Below are 12,076 nucleotides of genomic sequence, written 5' to 3'. Positions count from 1 at the left end.
TTGCCATTTTAAATCCCCCCCAATGAGCAGGTTAAGTGATAGATTTTCAAAAAAATGATATCAAATGAAAGGTAAATATCTAAGGTTTTAGTATAAAAAAAAATTATGTTGATTTGTTGATTTTTCAAAAAGTTATGGAAGTTTTAAGAAAAAAAAGTGAAAAAATTTCGAAAATTAGCGATTTTTAAATTTGTAATTTTTTTGGATATTTCCCCCATTTGCGGGGAACGAGGGAATTTTTTTCAATTTTTAAGGGTAATGTCTTCAACTAGATACGATTTGTGATCTTTTGACGTATTTTTGAAAGAAATCGGTCCAGTGAGAGCTGAAAAAAAGTGGCAACAGACATAAAAAAAAAAAAAAACACATCATAGTAAAATTAATACCTTCTCCGCTTCGCATCAAAGCTAAAAATAGAAGTGATAGAAAAAGTCTAATTGTAGATTTGAAAACAACGCGAAAATTTGATTTAGCAAAGTATATTTTTGTTTTTGATGAAAGTTCCTTGTAGTCCAATGCATTTATTTATAGTAACTATCAGTTTTTATTGAAAATTATTGTACAAGCCCTTAAATTTTTATACGAGTAAAAGTAAAGCTAAATATAACTTCTTTATTATTTTTATAATTTCTCCGTTTAAATTACAATATTTAATTATTTAATANTAAAATATAACTTCTTTATTATTTTTATAATTTCTCCGTTTAAATTACAATATTCAATTATTTAATCACAATTTCATACTAAATTTAAAAACTATAATTAGTATTTATTCATATATAATATTTTAAAATCAAAGAACTACTAATCAGGATATAATCAAAGAAATAAGAGTTGATGCTGCTTTTGGAATAATCCACAAATTTCTCTAAATGAAACACTACCTACAAATTTGCATCGAATCGTTTCTTATGATAGTGATTTTAATCACTGTCAGATTAAATCTATACTGGATCCAACTATGCCGCGTCTTCATTGTTCCGCAACACATTGTGCTTCGACCCTACTGTGCTACCGTTTTTTAATATTGAAAAAGTGATATAATTAGATACATGCTATTTCATTATTTAGGAATAATATATTATTTATTATATTTTAGCAATATTGAGTTTCTAAAAAATACAATGATTTTTGGATGAAAAATTTTGATTGATGAATTCGCTGACTTTTGTTATTTTTAGAAGCGCTTAACTCCCTTAACTTTATTTTATTAATGAATAATACATTTAACAATCATTTTTTAATTTTATTTAAATATGAATGTGTAATAGTTTATTATATTTTAGCTAAATATTCGTAATATTAAGATCCTTAGTTAAATGAATATTTAATAATTCCGGTAACATAAAGTCTTCGTAAAAGTAAATAAGTTTTGGTTCCATATAATCGTTCCAAAATTTGTCATCTCGAAGAATTTTACAATAGACTATACCTAAAAAAGTTAAATAATAACAATTTATAGTAAAAATATTTTTGGATGAAATTGTACAGTAATTTTTGACTACAACTATAGTCAAATCTAGTGTCAATGGGAAAATTATTACATAATTTAATAGTTATTAAAATATGTAGTAACACAAATTAAAATTCCAAATACAACATTTAATATTCCGAAAATAGTGGAATGCCGGACACACAGTGGTCGAACCCTATAATTGGCTTATCTTAACCTAAATTTTCAAAAATATTTTTTGTAATTTAATGTGATTTCTTTATAATCAATATTGAAATAAAATATAGGGTTTTAAAATAATAATTTGATGTTTTTACTGTATAGAGCAGTCTGAATAAAAAAAAATGAGTATTTTTACGACCTATTTTTAGAGTAACCTTACGTACATTTTTTAAACATAGCCAAAATATTATTATTTATTACTTTTTATTTTTAATATAAAAATATATGTTGTTTATACAATTAAAAACTATTATTTTAAAATTAAAATTATTTATCTAAAACTAAAAATATAAAAAATATAAAACTCAAAAATTCTCAGTAATAGTACTTAAATTGTTTTTAGTTTTCCTAAATATGGAGTGTTTTAATAATTGATTAAGCATAGACCGTAAAATTTGTCATGGGTCTAATATTTACACAAGAAGAAATAAGAAATGATTCAAGAAATTACATTTTCTCTGTCGATTGCAAAACAGTTACTGTGATTGCAGATCATAATTAAATGTGTAAAAGACAACAAAATTTGTCTCTAAAAAAGAAATAAGTAAAACATCTGTATTATAATACTAACAAGTAAAATTGAATTAATATTCTCACAGAAAAAAATAATAGCAACTTGAAAATAAAAATTGTAAAAATGTATATTCTAAATATTTGTAAAAAATTTAGTCACCCATATTGTTTTTATTATAATTTTGCAAAAAACATTGAATCTTACCACACGCCTATAGGACTTAAGATTTATTTATAACCATTCTTTTTACTCATCTGTTCAATCAGTTATCTATATTAATCAATCGTGTATTACTATTACTACTATTGTTATTTATATTTTTGTTGGTGTTATTGTTAATCTTATGTAGGTCTATAGCATGCCATGTACAATAATAATAATAACTATATATTATATTTTATTTACACTTTTTATGAAAACAAAATAAAAATCTAAAAAAAAATTAAATTTTGGAAAAATTTCAGAAAATCTTAGTTGTATCTTATTATTTATTCTAATTTTATTTTTAGTACCTTTTGGTGTCCAAATAATTAAATAACAATACTGCCTCTGTGTAATATGCAGTTCTCCTTGTATTTCATAAAAAGTATCAGAAGTACGTTTTAGTACCAGATCTTCATTCTCATTATAATGCACATATTTTATCACTTTATCTTTTATAGCTTTTTCGGGAGTCATATATTGGGCCTTAACTGGACATTTTATTTCAACAATACCATCTTTCCCAATTATACCATCTGGTTTTGCTGTTAAATAGTTAATCTTTTCATCAATAAATTTGGCACACATTTCAATCTTTATGTTCATTTTCTTCTCAAAAAGTTCTATTGCCTTGGGCTCATTAACTATACCATATTGCACAGGAAACCTATATATATATATATACCAACAAAAGCACAAAACAGGTATTTAGTATTTTCTTAAAAATGTTTGAAACTAAATTATAAAAAAAAAAATTGCTAAAAATAATATGAAGAAATTTTTGTATTTAATATTACTTATTATAATTTTCATTACTAACGGGATATTATCTTTAGTATCAGAGTCTTCATAGTTTTTATTCCAAATGCGCAATGTTTTTTTCAAGAAATATTCTTTATTTTTTGTTTGATTAAATGAACAAGTACAGTGAAAATGAGAAGATGGTAGACGTTTATTACGTAATTTTTCCCACAAATCTTTATTAAAGAAATGTATTTCATTTTTCTTAAATATCTCATCGTCATATTTATTTAATTTTAAACTTTGTAAAAAAACTTTTTTAATATTTTCGTAGTCTTTATCAATAACCATTTCCTTTTGATTAGCTGCTCCATTATTTGTAATATGAATAATAAATTAAAGAAATTAAATAACAGTTAAAGTCTAAATGATTAGAATAATACAAAGAAAATAAAAAAATAATATTAAAATTAATTAGTTTATATAAATAAAAGTTTGTTTAAAATTAAGCTGTGATTTATGTATTATATTGTGAAGTGTCGAATTGGCGTGTATTTTTTTAACAAAAATTGTGTAACGCAAAATGATTTCGCTTACAGCAGAAAAGTGTTAGATGTATCAATTATTTAAGTCAAATTGCGTGCGTTTGTTATGCCACCGTGTTTTGTTAACTATAGACTTGTTTGAAAATATAATTATTCAGAATAACCAAGATGTAATCGATCAAAATATTTTGGTTCAGTTACAAAGCAAAAATGAATCATTAAGAAAAATGGTAGTAGAGTTCCAAGTTATCATAGAGCTGTGAAAAATTTAACATGTTAATCAATATGTAAGTAGCATACATGATAATAAAAAAAATGAAAATATTATTAACTATAAGCCGGACTATAGAACAGATGCATTATTTAGTTCACTAAAACAACTGATGAAAGAAATAAAAAAAAAACCAGCACAGTGGGTACATATTATTAAAGAATGTAGAAATTCAGTAAAATGTTGGAAAGTTAATCTCGAAGCTGAGAAAAAAAATTTTAGCACTCTGTGAGCATATAAAATGTATTGACTACAATGCTAATTTTTTCGATTTAGAACCTGAAATATTTACTAGGCTTGACCATAGAAATTCTAAAGGTACTCTGAAAATTTTATTAAAAGTTATGAGCTTTATTTTTTTTTAAGTACTTATGCATATACAATTTTTAAAAAGATATAGAAATTTAAAGATCAAAATATTAAATCGAATATCAAAACTTTTAACACAAAAATTGCATTATTATTAATTAGGTCATCCATTTATTCATAAATATAAGTCGTCGGAAAATTTTTTAATTTAAAATATGCAACCAAAACTTTAATTTAACATATACTTGAAGCTCGTAGTAATAATATCAGTTTTTGAGGAATATGTCTTCAATTGCATACGATTTGTATTTTTGATGTATCGTTAAAAAATCAATACGGTAAGAATTTAAAAAAACTGGCAATAAACAAAATAAAAAAAAAAATCGAAACATCGCGTTGATGATAAAGTGTTAATTGTAATATTATTAATTTTCATGTTTATTAACCATATATTACTAATATTTAAGAAAGTTTTTAATCTGAACATTTTAAGAGTACATCATGTTGATTACCTTTATTAATATGTGCATAAGAACTTATGTCCATTTTTGTTACACAAGTAATTCTTGTCTTTGACAAAATATTCTTCACATAATTTTTTAAACTTTTTTGATATTTAAATTGCCTAATTTCTCTATTGAAAGTATTAAATCTGAATGAAATAATTGATTTCAAAAATTCATTATTTAATTTACAATTATCGCAAAATTCATTCATTGAAGATAGTAATGCAGCATCATTTAATTGTGCTAAAATGATATCCTCTGTATCCTTTTTTTGATGTTCTTCGAGTCTTACTATATCAATAAGTTGTTTTGCTAAATTATATTGCCAAGGATTAACAACAAACTTGCCATAAATGAAAAAGGAAATCATCCTAACTACGTATTCAGATACATGTGGAAACTCTATTTTGAAAATATGATTTGGATTGAAATTTGTAGTCCTAATATTAAATTTTAATAATTCTATAATTTGAAGACATAAAAATGTGTGAAAACACTCTAAAGACTCTAATTCTTTTTTTAATTTGTTTAAGCTTGATTCTTTTTTTTGTCTACACTCGTAATCGTCTTTACAAGATCTTGATAATAACAACATGTCATCATAATTTATTTGCGAATGATTAATAAATCCTTGATTTTTTCCACATACTAATGATTTTATATCATTATTAATAGTACTTATAACTTNACTAATGATTTGATATCACTATTAATAGTACTTATAACTTGTAAAAACGAATCGTCAAATATTGTGTCATAATCAGGTGGCTGAAATCAAGTTGTAAGTATGTTATCTTCAAAAAATAAAAGTAATTATTATATAACAAGCCATCTAAAGTTTAAATTGAATCTAATGTAATATTATATTATTACTTATAATATTTACATATAATAAGATGTTATTATTTGTACATGTATGTCACACATTTTGATTATACAAGATCAACAAAACAGGGTTCTCTTATTTAAAATATAAAACAACCAGATTATTATGGGATAAAATACAATTATTGTAGAGATTTTTAAGTAATGCCTACACCCAGGGCCCTCATTATAATTATCCGATTAGAATAATAAGCCTCAGCTTCCATGATCATCCAAGGGATCGTTATATTATCTCTTGCTGACTATTAAAATACACAAATTCTACGACACTTCTCAAGATTTCACTCTCTGAGACTAAGTCGTTTTTTTATTTAATTTGGAATATTTTTCAATTTAAAAAACTTAGTCCTTTTTTCTAAGTTTTCAGACTTAGAATATTATTTATTAAAACTAAATGACAATTAGAAATTTTAAAGTGAATTTTGTTTTGGTGAACCTTTTAATTTAAGTTAATTTGTTCATTAAATAATAATGTTTAATTTTTCTTATTGTGGAAATAAATATCAAATAATATTTTAAACATTAATTGTTTTTTAATTGTAATATTTTAATAATAAATCCAACCCAACTTTAAATTTTTTATTTTATATTAAAAATTTAATGTGAGCTTTTCTTATTGGGTAGGCTTTCTCGTCGCTAATGTCTTTGCTTTAACAAAAATCGCGCCGGCAGACATTGCAGAGAAACTTAGGAGTACATTTACAGTTTTTAATCTTTGTTTTGGTGATTATTGTGTCATATCATTTCAAGGCGCTAGCGCCGGAACACATTGAGCCACCACAATACCACCTGGATAAATTTTTTACATCTTCTTTTTCTTCACCTTAATCCAAACTACTTGAAGTCGGCCACATGATAAAATTTTTACATAGATATAAATATTTTTGAATCTTGTTTTCGCCAGTCCAGAGGAAGATTTAAGAAATATGGGTATCGATCTCTCAATAAAATATATTCTCTCAAAATAAAATACTTATTCAAAGAACATAAAAAAAATTAATTCTCGATTTTACATTTTACATTTTTAACTTTATAACGCTATAAATCTTTGAATAATGTATGGATCAATACAATTTTTTTATGAGTATTAATATTTATATACTTCTTAAATTTGACATTCTTTTTTTTTTAAATCAGACCATTTCCCTTATTACAGGGGGGTTCAAAACATAAAAATACATATAGAAAGTAGATCTTTTTCAACTTAATTTTTTAATGTGTTCCAGAAATACTGACACTTTTATATATATCTAAAATTAAAGCTAATGTAATGTACTTAGTTATGCAAAAAAAAAAAATTTCGGACTTTATTTTGTCTTCATGGTGAAAATGGCTATTTTTGTATGAAAATTCTCGATTTTATTAATTTAATTTTTATTTTTATAATGCTATAACTTATTAAAAAATGTATGGATCAACACAATTTTTTTATGAGAAATAATAATTTTTAATAATACCTTTTTCATTTAGGATATTAATAAGAAAATAGCAGATCATGCAGCTTTTGGAATAATCCACCAATTTTTAGCTTCAATGCGAAGCTTTTTTTTTTGTGTCTGTTACCACTTTTTCTCAGCTCTCACCGAACGGATTTCTTTCAGCGATATGTCAAAAGATTATAAATCGTATATAGTCGAAGACTTTACCCTTCAAAATTTAAAAAATTTCCCTCGTTCTTCGTAAATGGGGGAAACCTCCAAAAAAATTACAAATTTAAAAATCGCTTATTTTCGAAATTTTTTCAATTTCTTTTACTTAAAATTGCCATAACNCGTAAATGGGGGAAACCTCCAAAAAAATTACAAATTTAAAAATCGCTTATTTTCGAAATTTTTTAAATTTTTTTTACTTAAAATTGCCATAAATTTTTAAAAAATGATCGAATCAATATACTTTTTTTTTATAGATACCTTAGATATTTACCTATCATTTAAAAACTGCCGTGACTTTTTCAAAAATAAATATATGAGTATAATTTTTTTTTTATATGGATGCTTGATGTCTTTTCCTATCATTTGGTATATTTTTTTTGTAAATCTGACCCTTTATCTGCCCACAGGAGGGGATTTAAAATGACAACTCTTTTACAAAAAATTAACTTTTTCAACTTAACTTTTGAAAATGTTCCGGAATGTCTGAAACTTTTATCTATATCTTAAATTAAAGTTAATGTAATATACTTTAATTTGAAAAAAAAAATTTGACCTATGGACTTGTCTTCGTGGTGAAAATGGCTACTGAATTCAATTTTTGTGTGAAAATTCTCGATTTTATAATTTACATTTTTTACTTTATAATGCTATAACTTATTGAAAAGTGTATGGATCAACACAATTTTGTTATGAGAAATAATATTTTTTAATAATCCCTTTTTCATTCGACATACTTTATCTTAATCAGGATATTAATAAGGAACTAGCAGATTATGTAGCTTTTGGAATAATCCTCCAATTTTTTTAAAATTAAACACAATCTAAAGATTTGCTTCGAAGCGTTTATTTTTGATAGTGATTTTAATCACTGTCAGATATCATTATACTTGATCCAACTATGCCGCGTCACCACTGTGCCGCGACCCCCCTGTGCTGGTTTTTATTATTTTTATTTTTATTTTTATTATTATTTTTGATTCATTACGCTAAAATGAGTCGTTTATCTAAGTGATCTAAGTACCAAAACATATTTTGTAAAACAAATAAAAAACATCCCATTTTTCTACAGGCAGTCATTGATATCTTTATCATTGGGTTCTTTTGTATTTACACTATGTCATCCTGATTTATTTGCGAATGATGAACAAATGTTCGATTTTTTTGAAAGACCAATGATTTTATATCATTATTAATAGTACTTACGACCTGTAAAAATGAATCGTCAAATATAGGGTTACAATCAAGTGGCTGAAATTAATTTGTAAGTTATCGTCAAAAAATAATAGTAATGATAATAAAACAAGCAGTGTAAAGTTTTTATTGAATTTTAAAGAAATCTGAGAGATTTCTTTGAGTANTTTTCAAAGAAATCGGTCCAGTGAGAGCTGAGAAAAAGTGGCAACAGACATAAAAAAAAAAAAAACACATCATAGTAAAATTAATACCTTCTCCGCTTCGCATCGAAGCTAAAAAGATTGGATTATATTAATGACTATTTTTTAGTAATGACATTGTGAAACAAAGATCGATGAGTCTCTTAACTGGATTAAGGAGGGGAAAGTAAATTAGATTCCTTTCTTCTTTTCAAAAACCTTTTTCTAGTTAGTTATTATTATTTTATAAAAAATAACTGAATTAACTTTTAGAAAACATTAAATAAATTTTCAATTGTTGGTTTCCAACATACCTCATAAAATGATCTACGTCCACCTTTATACCTTTATACAAAGGATGACGAAATTATCATTTACATTATTTGGACAGTAGCTAAGAAGTAGTATATTACTTACCCGGTCACCACGCCTTTATTTTTAACCTTGGTCAATTACCTTTTATTTATGTTCATTTTTATTCAGAACATATTTTTATTTATATTTGTCTATTCTGTGGTTTGAATAAACTCTTGTAATATTAGAATATACTAATTTGTTAAGAATTCATAAATGTTAAGCAATTTGAAATATTGTTTGCACTTACTTGGATTTCTGGGCTGGCATTTGTATTGAAAAATAATTGTGCTGATATAAGAATTACGCAAAAATATCTTATCAAGTTCAACAAATGAAATCGACTTTTAAACATTTTTTTAATTATCTAAAAATATTTATAAATATTAAAGACTTACAAAAAAATAATTCGTAACATTTTTCTGCCTATTTAAATTATAATTACCAATTTAGTTTTTACAAAAAATTATAAATCAATTTTATTTTTAAAAACTTTATAAATTGAACTAATAATATATTACCTTGATTTATCTTATTTGATTATTTTATTAAAAATTTCTATAGAGCTATTAAATGATTATATTTTTAGAATACTAAAAAACATATAATGTAAATAAAATATGTTATATGCTAATATTAAAAAATAAAACTGTGAAGAAATAAATTAAAAAGGTTCTAAAAGTAGTTTGGTATTTATTAAGTATCTTTATAAAAATTAACCCTTAAGCATGCGCGTACCTATTTTTAACGTTCATAGTCCGTGGGGGTCTATTAGACCCGATTTCTAAAAAAGTATAAAATATGTATGAAAAAGTTCATTTTTTTTAAATTCAAAGACATTATTTGTTACCATATGATATATAAATATGGATAAAAATTAAAAAATTAAAAAATTAAAATTAAAAAATAAATAAATGACAAAATTATGCGCATTACCAAAAGTTATATTACGAAAAAAAAAAAACTTAATTTTCAAAATTTCATTAAAAAATTTTGGTTTGTAAAAAAATTATTTTAACTGCAAAATCTTATTTTTAAGATTAAGAAGTTTTTACTATTACAAAATGTATTATTATTAAATTGTCTTGTATTTCTTTGAACTCAAACACGGCTTATATTTATTAGCTATATATGTATTTATATATTGATACAGGGTGATTTTTTTATCATAACCCACTCAATTACTTGCAGAATAATAATAATTTAAACATTTTTTTTTTTTATTATCTTTAGTTATACATTATTCTTGAATTATTAACTATGTTATACTTTTTAAGTTCATCCCTTATGCCTGGTAAGGGTGTCAACTTTGTTTTTTTAAATGGTAACACATATTTTTAATTTAATAAAATGTTTGAGTTTTTAATTTAATAGTAAATGGCATTTGAATTTTTAATATAACTTTATTAACTTATTAGATATAAACATTTAAAGTTTCAAAATTTTGAGTTAATATACATGTATAATACACATGGGATTGTAAATACAGGTAGTTAATTGGATTTTTATGACATTGCTGTCTCAGTCACGGATTGTTTATTATCAATTATGATTATCAATTGATATACTTTCTGTATTGTCAGTTAGTGTATTTATAAACTCTTAACAATGTGCCTTACTATCATTGATAATAACAATGCTGTGTACCTGCTAATATCGATGTTATAAAAAACCAATTAGCTACCTGTATTTGTAATCCCTTGTGTATTATACCTGTATATTAACTCAAAAATTTGAAACTTTAAATGATTATATCTAATAAACGAATTAAGTTATATTAAAAATTCAAATGCCATTTACTATTAAATTAAAAACTCAAACATTTTATTAAATTAAAAATATGTGTTACCATTTAAAAAAACAAAGTTGACTTCCTTACCAAGCATAAGGGATGAACTTAAAAAGTATTACATAATTAAAAATTCAAGAATAATATGTAACTAAAGATAATAAAAAAAAAAATGTTTAAATTATTATTATTCTGCAAGTAATTGAGTGGGTTATGATAAAAAAATCACCCTGTATAATCAATTTTCTTAATTGAATTTTTTTATTATTAATATTACAATACATTTAATTATTATGACACGATTATATACAATTATTCTAAATCTATTGAACATTGATATTTCTCCCAACAATCTATACATACTGTTTAGTATACGCGGTGTATTTATTACATGGTTTGTTCTTATTTGTTCCGTATCATCGAGTAGTGGAAATTCTCAATAGATTATTTTTAAAACTTAATTGCACAGTCGGTGGCAGATCCACATAATTCCAATTTTACAATATTATATCGATTATAACATTGCATTTACAATAAAACGATATTTTGAAAAAAAATACAAGTCCAAAAAAAAATTATAACGTTACAAGTCGCGTGGGGGTCAATATGACCCATTTCAACTTTGATGGATATTTTAAGTCATACATATTTTTTTCGAAGGGATTTATTTATGAAAATCGATTCAATATTACTATAAAAACCATCTTCTAAATTTATATCTATGTACACCTTTTATGCAACATAATATATCAGTTTTTATTTATGTGGGGGTATGCTAGACCCCGACGCGACTGTTTAAGGGTTAAATAAAGTAAAAGATATTTTCTAAATATTAAAAAAAAAATTGAAGAAGAAATTTTCCTCGTTCCTCGTAATTGGGGGAAACCCCGATTTTTTTTAACGATACATAAAATGATTACAACTAGTATCTCGTCAAAGATATAACCCTCAAAAATTGAAAAGTTCCTTAACCAGCCTTTTCCTACAGATAATTAAAATCATTCATTTCTAATATATTTGAAGTATTTATTGTCGAATTAGGTTTGATATGATAATAGGTTTAAAGTATAAAATTAAATAATTTTACTTTGTAATTTATTAATTTTTTAACTTTATTTATGTGTGTTGCTCCCTTCCTATAACATTCCAAATTTTTGGTAACATATATATGTATTGATACGATCACATTTGCATGTGCCCATATCTCTGTCTCCCATACCATCGTTGTACCGTTTAATAGACATATATATATATATATATA

The 12,076-nt window shown here is 24.1% G+C and overlaps 1 protein-coding gene across 4 annotated transcripts in view; it reads right to left on the bottom strand.

Moving 5' to 3' along the window:
• Positions 1-687: 687 nt before the first annotated feature.
• LOC126896997 (uncharacterized) overlaps positions 688-12,076 on the bottom strand; it is a 192,619-nt gene continuing 181,230 nt past the window's right edge. For 2 of the 4 annotated variants that reach the window (XM_050670315.1, XM_050670314.1), the window contains exons 5-7: positions 3,211-3,496; positions 2,702-3,057; positions 688-1,432 (exon numbers count right to left, since the gene is read on the bottom strand). In XM_050670315.1, coding sequence (XP_050526272.1) covers positions 1,287-1,432; positions 2,702-3,057; positions 3,211-3,496 — 788 coding nt within the window. In that variant the 3' untranslated portion in view covers positions 688-1,286. Of the gene's footprint in view, positions 1,433-2,701; positions 3,058-3,210; positions 3,497-4,768; positions 5,450-5,490; positions 5,531-9,276; positions 9,455-12,076 lie in introns of those variants that run through there. The other 2 variants (XM_050670312.1, XM_050670313.1) reach the window with 2 other exon arrangements.

Source organism: Daktulosphaira vitifoliae, unplaced genomic scaffold, assembly GCF_025091365.1.
Source record: "Daktulosphaira vitifoliae isolate Bord-2020 unplaced genomic scaffold, ASM2509136v1 Scaffold_1, whole genome shotgun sequence".
Taxonomy (NCBI): domain Eukaryota; kingdom Metazoa; phylum Arthropoda; class Insecta; order Hemiptera; family Phylloxeridae; genus Daktulosphaira; species Daktulosphaira vitifoliae.
This window is presented reverse-complemented; position numbering and strand designations above follow the sequence as displayed.